Consider the following 16,503-nt stretch of genomic DNA (forward strand, 5'->3'; position numbering starts at 1 on the left):
TCCTCATCGAGATTTCGCCCACTCATCTGACGTGCGGACGTCAGCACTGTGTATAAATGCGGAAGGATAAAAGGGAAAATCCATGATATGAACCTTTGACACTTTGACAGTCTTCCTCGAGGTAGTACAGCCGGGTGTGCGCGAGGTAGTAGCGAGAATTCATCCGAAAGCATACGCGAAGGTAAAGAAAACAGGCCTCGCAAATGGAAGGCCTATGTCGCGGTGTCGTTATCCTCGTGCTCGTCTGCGCTGTGATTGCTCTAGCGAACGGCTATGCGTTAAACGTCGCCGAGCAGCCACGGGACGGCGACTACGTCACCACGTCTTATACGCATTATGAAGATTTGCGGCAATTGTTCGATTCCCTGGCGGACCGATACCCGAATTTAGCACGGGTGCTGTCCATCGGAAAATCAGTGGAAGGTCGGGATCTCCTCGTCCTGGAGATCTCAGAGAATGTCGGGCAGCGCAGCCCCGGTGAACCTATGGTCAAATATGTCGCTAACATGCATGGTGACGAAGTTGTGGGCAGACAGTTGCTCATCATTCTTGGCCAGTATCTTCTGGATCGCTATGGCAAAGATGATCGCATCACCCGGCTAGTAAATCAGACGGATATTTACTTGATGCCCTCCATGAATCCGGATGGTTTTGAAAAATCAGTGGTAAGATTCTCATTCGTGCTGCAATGGCACCGAGATTATGAATTTAAAACATTCTTGTGTTTCAGGAAGGTAAATGCGAGTCCAATGATGATTTCTCTGGCAGAGAAAATGCCAATCACATTGACTTAAATCGAGACTTCCCCGATCAGTTTGAGGGAAAAAGTAATCATCGCAGTAAGGGTAGTTCTATTCTCAATGGTCGTCAGAGTGAAACTGTGGCTATGATGACTTGGATCTCCAGTGAGCCTTTTGTGCTCTCCGGGAATCTTCATGGTGGTGCTGTAGTTGCCAGCTATCCATATGATTCTGGGTATATTATACAATTGTCATCGTGATAGCTGTTATATACTGTTAAATTGATTCTTACATCATTGAAAGTTCTGTCTGTCATTTGACAAGATGTATCCTTTTAGTATCTCAAGATCATGCTGTATAGAGAGTAAAAGTCCAGACGATAATTTATTCAAACATCTCGCTCATGTTTATGCGGACAATCATTTATTAATGCGTAGAGGTGACGCTTGTCCACCAGAAATATTCCGAGGTGGCGTTACAAATGGAGCATACTGGTAAGAATAAACATTATGCCGTTTTTAAAGTAACATTGAGCTAAATGGTTGGAAATATTAATCAGATGAAGATCAATTTTTTAAATAATTTTTACAAAATGATTAGCTTGTTATTGATAAAAACTTCAGAAAGTTTTGAATTTGTCGATAGGTACGAAGTAGTTGGTGGAATGCAGGACTATAATTATGCTCGATCCAATGCATTTGACATAACGTTTGAATTGAGTTGCTGTAAATATCCACCAGGTTCAACCATACCAGAGCAATGGCTGTTAAATAAAGAATCTCTGATTAAATATTTGGAGCAAGTGCATATTGGAATAAAGGGTAATATTAATATCATACTCGTTTTTATGTTATACTTTAGAAAGAAATTTTACGCTATATTTATCTTTCATTTGCAGGTTTTGTATTCAGTAAGGATGGTAGACCAATTGAAAGAGCAAACGTTGTTGTAGAAGGAGTAAATCATAATGTAACAACCACGGTCAACGGTGAATATTGGCGTTTACTACTTCCAGGAATTTATTCAGTTTATTGTGTTGCGTGGGGGTATGTAATCGCACGCTTCGTAAACGTTATTCAATATGTCATACCAGCTGAAGACTATTTTTAGTATATCTGTTACTATTGTATTTTGTTTTCTATTCAGATACGAACCCAGCGAACCAGTAAGTGTAACTGTATTAGAAAGTTCACCGACGATTCTTAACTTTACATTGAGCAGCAAAGAAGTACATGAACAAGGTAAAAATGACATAAATTATCCACAAATAATACCAATCTTTAATAACAGATTATCTGAATTCTATAAGCTGATACTAGATGATTACAATGACCAGGACTACTAATTTTTGAATACCTAAATTACTTAACAACTGTCATGACTATGTTGTTTATCTAACATCTATGTTTTTGTCTAAAAAATGGCATAAGCTATTACTAACATAATTACAAACATTAATTTATGTTTTAACATTTATTTTTATACATTTTTTTCATATTGTGACATTATAGCTTCTTTATTAACAAATTATTTTGAGTATCTTATAAAAAAAACATTTATTATTTTTTAAATATTAGAGTTTTTATTACTTGATTTGTTTTAGTAAGATTTTTATTTTGTTTTAGCGAATTAATGTTGCAAAATTCGGATGTACGCATCTTTAATAATTTGTGACTGCAGAATCTCTTATTTGTTTCCTGACATATTTTGACAGCGCTTATTCTTAATTATTTTATTAGATTATTATTAAGTACAAGCAAATAAATATAAACAGAGTTATACATATATAGACACAAGGTATGGAGAAATGAATTGCTTATAGCAGAGAAAAGGAATAAGAATTTTGAATATATTTTTGTCATAGTTTATACGTGAATAAATAAGGAAAATATTTTAACTATATTCCAGTTTGTGACAAAAGGCACATATTTATTCTATCATATATTTTTTATCTTAATATTATCTTATTCAAACTTATTTCATTATAATATATGTTACATGTGAACGAACATTCCGTGATCGCATTTAAATTTAATATAAACAATATGAAATTATATATGTTCTAATAAAGATAAATAATGGCCTGTTTGCAAATTGGAAAGTAGTATATTACAATATATATCAATACATGAATGGATAAATTAACTGATTAAACATATCGAACAACTTTGCAGAGATTATGGCTATATGGATATAAACTTTATATTTTGAATCAGACTGAAATTTTTATATAGATATAAACCGTTATATTTAATATAGTTTATTTTCTTTATACACATGTACTTACAAGTACAAGAACAATGAACTGCTGTATATTTTTCTTCAATGGAAAACAAGCAATGCGTTAAACTATTAATAGGCAATTATTTGTTATTGTTAATTTTATTAGAAACAAATTGCAAAACAAATATCGAAAAAATGTGTTGCCTATTAATAGTTATTATATATATATATACATACATATATATAATAGATATATATATGTATATAAAATATATGTATATAAAAAATATATTGATATATATACACAAATGTAAATGAAGTTTTTTTCAAATATTTTAATTTTTCCTGACAATATCTACTTATTCGACTTTTTATTTTCGACAAGATTAGCTGAAAAGATTTTGACTAGAATTTTGTAAATGATTTGGAAGAAAGTAAATATGCATGACAACATGAAACGTTTTATCTTCTTTCGTACAAAGCAAATATACAAAATGTGAAAGAAAAAAAAACAGATGTACTGTGTTTTACCATAGGAGATACATAGTACTGCCAATACCCATTCTATTATATTAGGAACTGTACTGATAAATGTAGATCTTTGTGTAAAGGAGCACGTCAGTGACCGATATATCACATAATCTGTATAACAATGTATGTTCTAATATTTTCCTTGCAAGTATGTATTAATCAAAACTAGAAATAAAAACATTGTTTTCGTCTTGAGCAATGAATATCTTACTCAATACTTATCCTTTTCCTCTTAAGTGTCGAGAGATTACGCATATTATTTTTGAACACATCTTATTATTTATCTCATCCTTTTCGTTTTCTCTGTACCTTGTGTTTTATGACATACTCATCTCTTGTTTTGTGTTATTTGTAATTTTAAATCTGTGCGATTATATATCAACGTATTTTATCGTAAACAATGATTGTTTCACTAAAAACTCTACGTTTGATTTTGACAACAATAATGATTGTATATTCATACGATGCAGGAGAAAGTACAGTTGACGAAACGATAAGATCCATCGACAAATATGGCTTTTACCATACCGTGGAGTTCAAGCATCACAATTACATTGCAATGGAGAAATATCTAAAGGATTTGAGCGCGAATTATCCCAATATTACGAGGCTATACAGCATAGGATCTTCTGTGCAAGGTCGCGAGCTGTATGTTATGGAGGTCACGAAGGATCCCGGTGTTCACAATCCCGATAAACCGGAGGTCAAGTATGTCGGGAATATGCACGGGAACGAGGTAGTTGGTAGGGAAATGCTGCTGCTACTGCTGAGATATCTCTGCGAAAACTATGGTACTGACGTGAGAGTTACACGAATAGTAGAGACCATTAGACTTCACGTGCTACCGAGTATGAATCCTGATGGATATGAAATCTCCAAAGAAGGTGACATTTACGGGACGAAAGGCAGAGCGAACGCAATGGATGTAGATCTTAATAGAAACTTTCCCGATTATTACGTAACCAATGATGTACGTTATCTCAACATATTTTTTACATTTACATTAAATACATTTATCGATTTATTTATCATCTCGTTATTTTTACAGTTTACTATTAGTCATCTCATTTTTGAATGATATTTGAAAAAGAAGACAAAGCTTCGCATAATACAACTCTCATTTAATTTTTTATAAGATCTTGGATAAAGAGATGAATTTACATGAATATAGATATTTTGTTACTTCAAAATGCCTTTTTTGGAAAAATAATGTAATAAGTTGTTTAAGCATTATATCTATCGAATTACAAAAAAAAATTAAATATATGTTCGGGACTCGCTTTTTACTATAAAGTACGCTATGATAAAATTCATATTTTCTTTTTGTTTAGATTCTAAATTCATCTTAACTATCAATATATAATTACGCATCATCCTGCATTAACAATTTATACAATTAAAATAAGTCACACTCACTTGGTTACATTTTCCAGGTCAATCGGTATCAGCAACCTGAGACTAAGGCAATAATGGATTGGATAGCGAAAATTCCGTTCGTACTTTCTGCTAATCTTCACGGGGGAGCGTTAGTCGCGAATTACCCTTATGACGAGGAACCGGAGGACCTGGGGTCCACTGTCGCGAATCCAAGCCCGGACAACGATGTCTTCCGAATGCTGGCGTTGATATATTCCAATGCACATCCCCGTATGCATCTCGGCCAGCCGTGTCCGCCTATAGTGGAAAATCCGTACGGTACGAAGACAGTCCTCGAGGAGCGTTTTCCGGAAGGTATAACGAATGGCGCCGCCTGGTACTCCTTATCCGGTGGCATGCAAGATTACAATTATTTCCATAGCAATGACTTTGAGATCACCTTGGAGCTCGGATGCACAAAATTTCCTAACGCCAGCGATTTACCAAATTACTGGCTGGAGAACAGAGAGCCTCTTCTGCGTTTCATTGAAATGGTTTGTTTAAGAGAAGCTAATAGTAGAAGAAATATATGTGTGTTCATAGTGGTCATTTTCAATGATAATAATCTTCGTATTTCTTTTTCCCAGTCGCGCAAAGGTGTACACGGCATAGTAAGTTCATCCATCGGCACTCCTATATCTCATGCAAAGATCTCGGTTGGAGATATTAAACACGATATTTACACTGCTGAAAAAGGTGATTATTGGCGATTACTGGTACCAGGGCGATATAACATAACTGTTAGTGCAGTGGGATATGAAACACTTATTCAGAATATTGAGGTACCATCATATGACAAAAATCCTGGGGATGGAGAAGTGACTCTGGACTTTACGTTAATGCGTGATGACCCTCTGCATTGGTATGATTATTTATTTAAAGTACAATTCAATATACATTTTGTGATCTAATCGCATAATATGAAATTGATATGCAATAAGGTAGAAAGTTGAGCACATAATAGTTTCATAAATAAGACTTCTTAAATTACATTTCAAACTATGTTTCATGTTCGAATCTTTCTCACGAAGATAATTCAAGCCAATTTTAATGACACTGCGTATTTCTTCAAGTAGTTATATCATTTAATATTGTATATATGTATTCTTTCTGAAATGTAAAAAATATTAAGAAAATTAATTATTTGTACGAATATTTATCATTTAGGTCATCCGCATATGATTTTGGATTAAGAGTAAACTTGCAAAATGGTTATTTAAAAAATTCTGACTTGAATGCTAGATTCAGCCAGTTGGAAAATCATCAGTCTGAAATCGCCGAATTTCTAGCCGGTGATTCAATGATCAGCATAGCCATTCATTCACTGAAAGTCACGCATGATGTGAGTTTGAACGACTATATTTATCCATTATAATGTTCTGTATTTAATTTAAAATCATCTTTTCCAGATGGGATCACCTGATGAGAATAAATTTCGCATCGCATTGGTGGGAGGATTGTTTGCTTCCCAGCCGGCAGGCAGAGAAATTCTATTACGTTTGGCGACACATGTCCTCAAAGGAAATCAAATTGGTAATCCGCCTATTCAGAGGATGTTGAATGATGCTATGCTGCATTTTATTCCTAGTATCGATCCAGGATTCGATAATTTAGAGGAGAGTGAAGATTGCAATCCTATAGTCAATACTGAAGTAGGAAACAAGTTATTAGAAGAGAATACTGATATGTCTAAACAAATAGATAGAGTTGCGAATGCATTTAAGACTATGTTACGGACTGAAAATTATGATGCTGTTGTGATACTAGGAGGTGGTGCCTCAAAAATCAGGTAATGCAATGTATGACAATTTATAAGCATAAATCGCAAAGAAATTTAGCATAAAATCCCTAATCAATTTTTCTTCTTCAGTTATTCAGACGATAATCTGAACACGTTTAGAAAGTTCGCACATGCCTACGAGTATTCAAAAGACAGTGAGACATGCAACCATCCGGATAATAGTACACAACATTTGACGAATTTTATACAACATGTTTACGGCTCGCCAGTAGTAAGCATAATTTTTTTTTATATTTTTCTCTTTATATTTTTATAATAAAATTCATTGTTAAACTTCATTCTAAATATCTGTGTGTAGATGAGCATAAGTCTATCATGTTGTAAGTATCCGCCCGCAGACTCGATTTCCGTCATTTGGCGTGAGAATCTGCAATCGCTTATGGAACTTGTGCAGAGTCTCACGACCGGAATCCGCGTGATGATAACGGACAAATACAATACTCCGCTTCGAAAAGCCAATGTCGAGATTGGAAGAAGAACTTACGGCGTGTCGCACAACATGGCTTACTTCAAAATGATTCTGATGCCTGGTGAATATACCTTAATGATTTCCTGCGAAGGGTACGTTACACAGATGCTGAAAGTTTCTGTACAACAACAAAGCATAACAGTTATTGACGTTAAATTAGAACGAAAGAAAACGCCATCGTTTGATAGTCATCACAAGAAACCACTTGAGAAACTTAGTTTCGTCAACCGTGCTTTGACCGATTTGAATGCGAAGTATCCGCGACAGACCACCTTGCATAGTATCGGCAAAACCGCGAAGGATAACGAGATAATGTGTTTGGAGATCGGTTCTAATAATGATCAGAAACAAATAGGACGACCTGCCATTGTTTTCTCGGCTGGCATTCTACGGGCGGAACCAGTGACTGCCGGGATGCTCTTACATTTTGCCTCATATCTCTTGGACAATTATAAGCAAGACAATACGATTATGCATTACATCGATGATTTCTCCATATATATAGTTCCAGAATTCTCATCTGATCCCAATGAGAATACCATCTGCTCGCCGCAGCTGAAAGGCTTGCAGTTTCCGATTCATGAAAAGCTGAATGAAGAAGCGAAATGGATCACAAACTGGTTTAAAGATATAAACGCCGTGTTAGCTGTAAATCTCAATAGTGGATCGCGGCATATCGAAATTCCGTTTGGTCGTGATTATGGAAAGGTACGCGAGCAAAAATACGAGAGCGATGATGAGGATTTACTGCAACACTTGGCTTCAGTGTATGCCAATGCGAGGACGAACAAGGTATCTGCGAGTACAAGATGCGAACAGGATTCTAACATCGGTGATAACAGCGTGATACACGCAGCGAAGGGAATTGGTGGAAAAAGGGGTCATCCCTTAATAGATTATGCCTATTTCAACACAAGCACCTTAATGATAGATGTGTATGTCACTTGCTGCACCACCGATTACTCGATCATCGTGTGGCAGGAGAACAAAGATAGTTTATTAGCTTGCATACAAGAAATTAAGAAAGGTGTGAGAGGATATGTCACCAATGAGGAGGATGAACCGATTGAGGACGTTGTCTTGTCTTACGACATGTCACCGCATTTAATTAAAAACAGCAAGTCAGGCTTCTATTCAATTTTACTGCCTCCTGGAAGTCACAATATAACGGCCATGGTGTCCGGCTATCACGCGGAAACCAAACTTATCTCTACACCCACATTCGAGATGAAGAAACACTTAAGATTAATATTCAAGCTCGTTCGCGATGACAGTATCATAGGAATACCTAGACTAGTATTCATTATAATAACAAGTAAGTCAGTTGACTGAGAGAGATGTTTAATAAAACTCACAAGATTAATGAAGATTTGTAATGACACAATCATCCAATTGCAGGTATGATATGTTTCGGCGTTGTTTTGTGCTGCATGTGTATTTGCGCGAGGTGTCGAGCTTCGGAAGATGAAGAGAAGAACAGAAAGGGATATGCGTTTAGTTTACTGCAGGATGGTGGCAGTTTCTTCGATGACGATGAGAAAGAAATTGAGATATTTCGAAGACCGATAGATGGTAATTATATCAATATGTCATAACATTTAATAGGAAATGTGGAGAACATTTTTCAAATAATCTTGTCATTCTAATCCTAACTTTTGTTATGAAGGATATCCATCAAATGATAATAAAGTTACCATGCCATATTTCGATGATGACAACAGTTCCGAGGATGGTAGCGATTTGGAGTTTATTCGGCCTGAATGGAGTGATACAATACCAAAACAAACGTGACAGAACGTTTTTGTATGCTAAACAATATAAAATTACACAATGCACGCGGATTTTGTATAGTTTAAACAAATTTTCGGTGAAAGAAAATAAGATGAAAGCAATTTTAAAATGCTGAAATTTACGAAAGTAAGAATCAGGGTCCAAGTATGGAATATGTACTTATATTTTTATATTAGAGAGAAACATGTTACTTTCTGATGATAATTATATTATTTTACAAATGTATCATATAAATATTTAAGAAACAGAATGCAATTTTTTAGAATCGTATAAGAAATGTTATAAATACGTAAACACATAAGAAAATTATATCAGGTTTTAAATGAAGTAAGAAAGCGTAGAAAGAAACTTTTTGAATTGTTAACTTTCACAAGAATGAATGTATTATAAAAGGAAAATATCAGTGTTCAAAACTACTGTATATATTATATTTAGATATATATTATCACGTTAAGAACAAACACATGAACATTGAAGTAACGAAAGATATTTTAGCGGTTTGTTCTTATTTAATGCTAGGATTTACTTGTATATGATGAATTTTTTTTATTTGTATTGCATAGTATAGTTATGCAAATGCTGAAATCTAAGAAAAAGAAGTATTTTCTTCTCCTTTTCTATTTTCAGTCAAAATAAAAATTACACGAAGTAATGTCTCCCGAGAAAAAAAGACATCGAACTTTTTTTCTTAAACTATTTAGATTTCAACAATACCTTATTACATTTGTAGCAAAAAGCGAATAATTGTTGCGCATTAATCATAATTTACGCAAAAATACTTCCCTATACAAATCATTCCAATATAAATAAATATAAGAAATAGTATTTGGTACTTACAATTAGCAATTTTTTTGGTACTTACAAAATTTAGAAAATTAGAACAGTAAATTATAACAGTAAAGAATTAAGTCTAGATTATCACAGATGGTTTTAAAATAAGTAAATTTTCTGTTAAATTAAATGTCTGTAAATGTAAATATAGCACAAAATTTTATATCAGAATTTTTCATAAGATAGAAAGATGCCGAAAAGATCCTTCTTTTACTTGATTCATTAGCTTTATACATCATATACAAAATGTAAGTCAATTATGTATATATAGATCTCTATATTTATGTATATATAGATCTCTATTATTTATATAGAATTGATAAACGTTTATTCCTATGACAGCAATGCACGCTGTAATTTTTCAGATCGTTAAATAGTTTTGTTCAAGAATTTTACAATTGTATAACATGCGCACCGAAATGATTTTGTATTCTCTTTCATCCTGCACAAAATTATGCAAATCAGAATTCCGTCTACAGAATATATGTGTAACATTCATGTTATTCATGTAGTCTACGAATCATAAATTTCGTCCATAAGATAGTTAAAAAAATATGAAAATATTAATGTTATGATCTAATTATTTTTCAGGATTTCCAGTTTTTTAATATTTCTTACATATTTTGAGTCTCTTAATTTTAATAGCGGTAATAGTAGTAGTAGTAGTAGTAGTAGTAGTAGTAGTAATAGTAGTAGTAGTAGTAGTAGTAATAGTAGTAGTAGTAGTAGTAGTAGTAGTAGTAGTAGTAGTAGTAGTAGTAGTAGTAGTAGTAGTAGTAGTAGTAGTAGTAGTAGTAGTAGTAGTAGTAGTAGTAGTAGTAGTAGTAGTAGTAGTAGTAGTAGTAGTAGTAGTAGTAGTAGTAGTAGTAGTAGTAGTAGTAGTAGTAGTAGTAGTAGTAGTAGTAGTAGTAGTAGTAGTAGTAGTAGTAGTAGTAGTAGTAGTAGTAGTAGTAGTAATGGTAATAGAGTAGCAGCAGTAAGAGAAAAGAGAGAAAAGAGAGAAAAAAGAGGAAAAGAAAAAGAACATGCGATTATTTTTACCATTAATTTAATTAATTTTATCCGTTTGCTTCACTTTTTATTTTAATAGTCTTAATTATTAGTCTTTAAGACTGATTTTGACCAAACTTCAATTATTTTATCAGTAATTAACTTATTAAGCAATTGTACTATTTCATTAATATAATAGAATTATTGTTTAGTATATATAAATATATATTTTAATTGATTATCCCATTTATATATCGATCTTAAAAATGCAATGTCTCAGCAAAATTTAAAGCTGAGACTAGCTGATAACTGATCCAGTAGAATCGCGATGGCCGCCACCGAGTGATGAACTCAATAGTGTGACAGGGAAGTTCGCTAGTTGGAGTAAATAAATGTCTAGCAAAACGAGCTAATCGATTCATTTCGCGTAAGAAGAATGGCGGGATTAGAAGGCTACGGTGATGTCTACAGAGGCCGGCCTGCTAAATCGTGGGAGACAGCGGGGACATCCTATCCGCAAAGATACCATGGTCGAGAGGTTATCCGCCCTTTGGACATACCCGTTATCCATCCACTAGCAGAAGACAATCCACCGATCGTTGACGATGGTAAGTCGCGTTTTCATTTTATTCGCTAATTGACAGAAGTTCCGCGAAGGATATCCACTGATTGATCATAAACTTAGACTTAAACTAAGACTTAAACCTACTAGCCAACTAACAATAACAATTATTAGTTGTTCAATTTCTTGTTCAATAAAATAATTCTTATGTTATATACTTAATGTTAAACTTATATCATTGTTAAATTATAACTAATAATTATATAACTAATAATTATTATTAGTTGGTGTTTGTTGAATATATATTTAATTTGTTTGACTACCTACTTGCAGACATTACCATCAGCAAGTATGTTGGATTAGGTTGTGGATTAGTGAGCTTGATCACAGGAAACCTGCTGATCCATCCCTTTGTGGTGTTACGAAGACAATGCCAAGTCAATCCAAGTGCATCCAGATATCATCTGATGCCCATAACTCTAGTACCTGTGATGGTACGTTTGCACCAGACTCAAGGTATAAATACACTATGGAAAGGGATCGGTTCAGTTTTACTTGTTAGAGGAATGACAATGGCTGTCGAGGATCTGATTTCGAAAATCACACCATGGCAAAAGTAAGGCAATGGAATGGCTGATGTTTCATAAATTATTTGTGAAATTGTCTTCTCCTTAAAACTAGACATTTGATTTCAGGAAGATCACTTATAACAATTCGATGAAAGCATTCGGTCAACATATACTCCTCAAATGGTAATTATTATATTAATCAAATGATAATTATTATATTAGAACGATTCACATAAGTTATTAATGATCTATTAATCTTCTATTTTATCTCCATAGCATCTCCATAGGTATAATTACTCCCTTCTATTCTGCTTCACTCGTGGAAACTGTCCAGTCCGAGATTGCTTCTGAATGTCCTGGAATCTTGGACGTTTTTCGAGACGGTGCAATTCGTCTGCTTGATGTATGTAATAAGGGTAGACTCATTCCAATTTATGCCCTTGTACCACCCACCATAGTTTATGGAGTATCAAAATATCTTTTCACCCTCATTGTGAAAGGGGTTACTAGTCGGATTATGCACGTCAGGTATAAACATTCGCAAGAAGCAAAGGTATATGGTTCTAAATAATTCAGAAATTAAAGATGCATAGAGATATATTTTTATACAGGAATGTTATACTATTTTAGGGTGCGTACAGTAAGGACTTGCTATCCGAGAGCATCATCCAGGATATAGAGACACAGTCTATACTAGTTTCGATATGTGTGGCCGATGTTGTGTTTTATCCTCTCGAAACTGTTATTCATCGATTACATCTTCAGGGAACGCGCACCATTATCGATAATTTAGACACTGGAAGAAGTGTCACGCCATTATTGACTGGATATACCAGCGCGACCGATTGTTATCGCACAATAATCTCCACCGAAGGGCCACTTGGTTTGTACAAAGGATTTGGTGCCCTTATTTTACAATTTGCTGTACATTTCATGGTACTGCGCGCGACAAAGTGGCTCCTGACAGAACTGGGCACGATGTTGATGCCAAAATCTAAACCAATAAAGGTACAGAAATCTTCGTACTATGATGAAATATAAAGAAAACCTATAACAAAAAATGTAAGATAATACAGAATTATTTATTATTTGTCTTTATTAATGATTATATAAGACAAAAAATTGAATTTCTAACGAAAATAATTTCCAAGTACATTCTTCGGTAATTTCAAGCATTACAATATGTAGCAGATTAGAGAACTTTTATGCAGTTTTCTATGCAATTGATGATAAAATTTTTCGTATCTGCGCGACTGTGATCACGCAAATTTTCTATAGTACGTTTTACAATTGATGAGAATTATAATAGGAACAAAAATAGAAATCTACATAAAAATTCTTAGAATATTAATTATGAAATTTATGAGATATCGACAATATTGTAGATAGTTCTCGTACAACATAGCAATTTTCAGTGAGTACTTTTTACACTCGATGAAATGTAATTATGTGATGTGATTTATGTGATTTTATTAGATTACTATATCGATATGTTGTAGCTTGTTTATGAGATAAATAAAAATCCCAGTACATATATTGCAGTTGCATATTATAGTTTATTACAAATACAGAACTATTCTCTATAAGACATTAAATTACTATAAAAAAGTTAGGAAAAAATTCTATACGAGTATCTTATCCTTTGTTATATTTTGCAGTCTAATTTTTTTCTTTCTTCTTTTGTTTAATTTTAATCAATAAGTAAATTAGCAGATGTATACACTCTAATTGATTAGATAAACAATTATTTCAATTTGCACATGCAAATACCTTCTTTTTTATGAACCCTTACCTTTTATGACTTTTTTATAATCCTTCCTGAAACAGAAAAAATACATGTGAAGGAGGATATATTACAAATATATTCCTCCTTTTGATATTGAGAGTACAAATTCGGTCCGTTTTTTTGTGCATTTATTTCAAAACAAAATGAATGAACAGATCAATTACAAAATTATTGTCCATCGTTGCCTATTACTTTTTCCCATCTCTCAGGTAATTTTCGAATTCCATCTCGAAAAAACTCGTCTTTGGAGGCGATCCAATTTTGGAGCCAATTTTCGATTTCTGCGAAAGAAGTGAACCGGTGACTTACTGCATCCTTCGGAACAACCAGTAATCAGAAGGAGCAATGTCCGGAGAATACGGCGGGTGCGGTAAAACATCCCATTTGAGCGTTTCCAAATATTTTTTTACGACATGAGGCCAAGCGTTGTCATGAAGAAGAATAACTTTATCATGTCTTTGCTCGTATTCATTTTTCTCGCAATGCACGGCTCAAACGAATCAATTGTAGCCGATACCGATCGCCCGTAATGGAATCGCCAGGTTTCAGCAGCTTATAATAAACAAGACCCTTTTGATCCCACCAGATACAGAGCATTATCTTCGAACCATGAATGTTCGTGCTGTTGATGTTGAGGTCGATGATTGACCAGGCTTAGTGTAGTATTTTTTTTTCTTGGGGTTGTCATAGAATATCCACTTCTCATCTCCACTCACAATCCGCAAAAAACCTTTTCTCTGTTATCTTTGAATCAGCTGTTCGCAAGTGAAAAATCGCCTTTCAACGTCTTTTGGTTTCAGTTCATAAGGCACCCAATTTCCTTGTTCATTCCCATGGCTCTCAATCGTACAGAAACGGCTTGTTGAGTTACCCCCAATTATTCTGCAAGCTCCTCTTGCGTTTGACTCTACGATCTTCTTCGAGTAATGCCTCTAATTCTTTGTCTTCGAATTTTTTTGGCTGTCCAGAGCGAGATTTGTCTTCAACGCTGAAATCTTCATCCTTGAAACGTCAAAACCATTCCCTACATTTATCAGTTGTAGCAGTGTCATCATAAACTTCGACAAGCATTCGATGGACTTCAGCCGCACTTTTTTTCCAATTAAAGTAGAAAATCAAAATCTCCCGCAAATGCTGCTTGGTTAACACAAAATTCGACATTTCAAACACAGTAAAAATTAATTAATTTGAAACTCAAAGCGACACAAACTGAATATTATTAGCAGATGTTTAACCTCTCTAAAACCATCAAAATCAGCTGTCACTATGAACCATTCACAACAGCTAGAGCAATCTTTAAGGAAACGGATCGAACTAATTTGTACTCCCAATATATTAAACAATATATATAATAATGCAGTAAACAATATGTTTAATATTGTGAAAAATAAATACGAACAAAGACATGATAACATTTAAAATTGAAAATCATAGCAAAAAAATAATTATAATTTGAGAATATTCTAAAAAGAATACTAAATATAAAAGATGATTTAAAAATTATGTATGCGTTGTTCTCATACTATACTCTTTATATATTATATATCTATAAAATACATGTTCTTTACAAAATAATTAAAAGCAATGATTTTTACGCGAATATTCTAATTTAATTTCTGTTTAACAATTGTCCATATGTATACTCGATAAGAGAACAATTATGCCAGTGTTTTTAATTATTTGTTAATTATATATATGTTATCTGCGTAATTTAAGAGATCTCTCTATCTATGAGTGAAGGAATATGTCAATTGTTTTCTGTGTGTCAACTAGATTACCATTAATTTTTGCGAGAGTTTTTAACTGGCATTATTTTTGATCTGCTTATAATGGTTGTAAACAGTAATACTCAATACCTTCTTTGCATATTCCTGGCCCATAATGCATCCATTTAGATATTTGGATATCTGAAAAAATTAATATCTATCACATTTGCTCTGTTCTAAAACTAAAATAGATATTCGAAGACAAATACTCGAAACATTTTTAATTTTATTTAAAAAAAACGATTTCGAAAAACATTTGTATTATATTATTCGATTTAGAAAAACATTTATATTATAAACTAATACTCATTATTAAAATCAATTACCTCTTTCGGAAACGGAATTGGTTTTTTTTTCTCCCCTCACTCTTTCCATTTCATCTCCATTGCCTCTTTTAAATTCAGCTTCAAGTCAAGTTCTTTATTGCTGCACTCTGAACCGGTGCAATAAGCTGAAGTAAAATGTATATTTGTTTCACTTTAACTTATTGCATCATATGTACCAGAAAGTGCAACAACAAAAAACAGACCTATTCTTAGGATGCATATCTTATGATACTAATGTAACTTTCTGATTGATTCATGACCAAGCTATTAATTATAAATCAGAAAAATTGACCAATTACAGTAATCAATTTTTAGCTTCTGACTTCTGGGGATCGATTGTGTACCTTGAAATGAGGTGAAAATTATAAAAGTGAACAAATTCACTAGAATATTCATAATTTAATTGGTCAATACCTAATAATCATTACTCATTTTTGTAATTTTCACCTTATTTTAAAATCGAGCCCCTGATTGATGACTACCCTAATGAAAATAAAACGTAAAGCGAATATGTCAATAAAAATGTCAGTAAAATGTTAATTGGAATGTAAGGAGTAACAGAAATGTAAGTAAAATCTGTAAAAAGCGAAAATTGGAATATTGAACGTAAAGAAAGCGTCAATTAAACGCTAAAGAAACATAAATAAAAGTATAGATAAGTTCTTCGGTAAGCACGAACAGAATGTTCATTGAATGTAAAAC

General features: G+C 33.4%; 2 protein-coding genes across 2 annotated transcripts; both read left to right on the plus strand.

Annotated features, from left to right (window-relative positions):
* The first annotated feature begins 21 nt into the window (after window positions 1–21).
* On the plus strand, window positions 22–9,114 carry LOC108685836 (carboxypeptidase D-like). The gene is made up of 15 exons (XM_018190819.1): window positions 22–665; window positions 731–975; window positions 1,079–1,234; window positions 1,386–1,561; window positions 1,639–1,786; window positions 1,887–1,981; window positions 3,965–4,464; window positions 4,928–5,404; window positions 5,498–5,772; window positions 6,078–6,252; window positions 6,320–6,699; window positions 6,781–6,922; window positions 7,010–8,495; window positions 8,579–8,752; window positions 8,847–9,114. Exons 1-15 carry the CDS (start codon window positions 204–206, stop codon window positions 8,969–8,971), a joined length of 5,016 nt encoding a protein of 1,671 aa, XP_018046308.1. The 5' UTR covers window positions 22–203; the 3' UTR covers window positions 8,972–9,114.
* A 2,114-nt stretch (window positions 9,115–11,228) lies between these two features.
* LOC108685805 (solute carrier family 25 member 46-like) lies at window positions 11,229–12,971 on the plus strand. Its single transcript, XM_018190773.1, has 5 exons — window positions 11,229–11,400; window positions 11,688–11,970; window positions 12,050–12,106; window positions 12,200–12,476; window positions 12,554–12,971. The coding sequence occupies exons 1-5, from the start codon at window positions 11,229–11,231 to the stop codon at window positions 12,962–12,964; spliced, it is 1,200 nt and encodes a 399-aa protein (XP_018046262.1). The 3' UTR covers window positions 12,965–12,971.
* Window positions 12,972–16,503: the final 3,532 nt, after the last annotated feature.

Source organism: Atta colombica, unplaced genomic scaffold (assembly GCF_001594045.1).
Source record: "Atta colombica isolate Treedump-2 unplaced genomic scaffold, Acol1.0 scaffold160, whole genome shotgun sequence".
NCBI classification, from domain to species: Eukaryota; Metazoa; Arthropoda; class Insecta; order Hymenoptera; family Formicidae; genus Atta; species Atta colombica.

Coding starts and splice junctions, on each gene's coding strand:
- LOC108685836 (XM_018190819.1), top strand. CDS start 204: ATGGAAGGCCTATGTCGCGGTGTCGTTATCCTCGTGCTCGTCTGCGCT. Junction 5,405..5,497: donor TTCTGCGTTTCATTGAAATG/GTTTGTTTAAGA, acceptor TCTTTTTCCCAG/TCGCGCAAAGGTGTACACGG. Junction 8,496..8,578: donor AGTATTCATTATAATAACAA/GTAAGTCAGTTG, acceptor ATCCAATTGCAG/GTATGATATGTTTCGGCGTT.
- LOC108685805 (XM_018190773.1), top strand. CDS start 11,229: ATGGCGGGATTAGAAGGCTACGGTGATGTCTACAGAGGCCGGCCTGCT. Junction 11,401..11,687: donor TCCACCGATCGTTGACGATG/GTAAGTCGCGTT, acceptor ACCTACTTGCAG/ACATTACCATCAGCAAGTAT. Junction 12,107..12,199: donor CAACATATACTCCTCAAATG/GTAATTATTATA, acceptor TTATCTCCATAG/CATCTCCATAGGTATAATTA.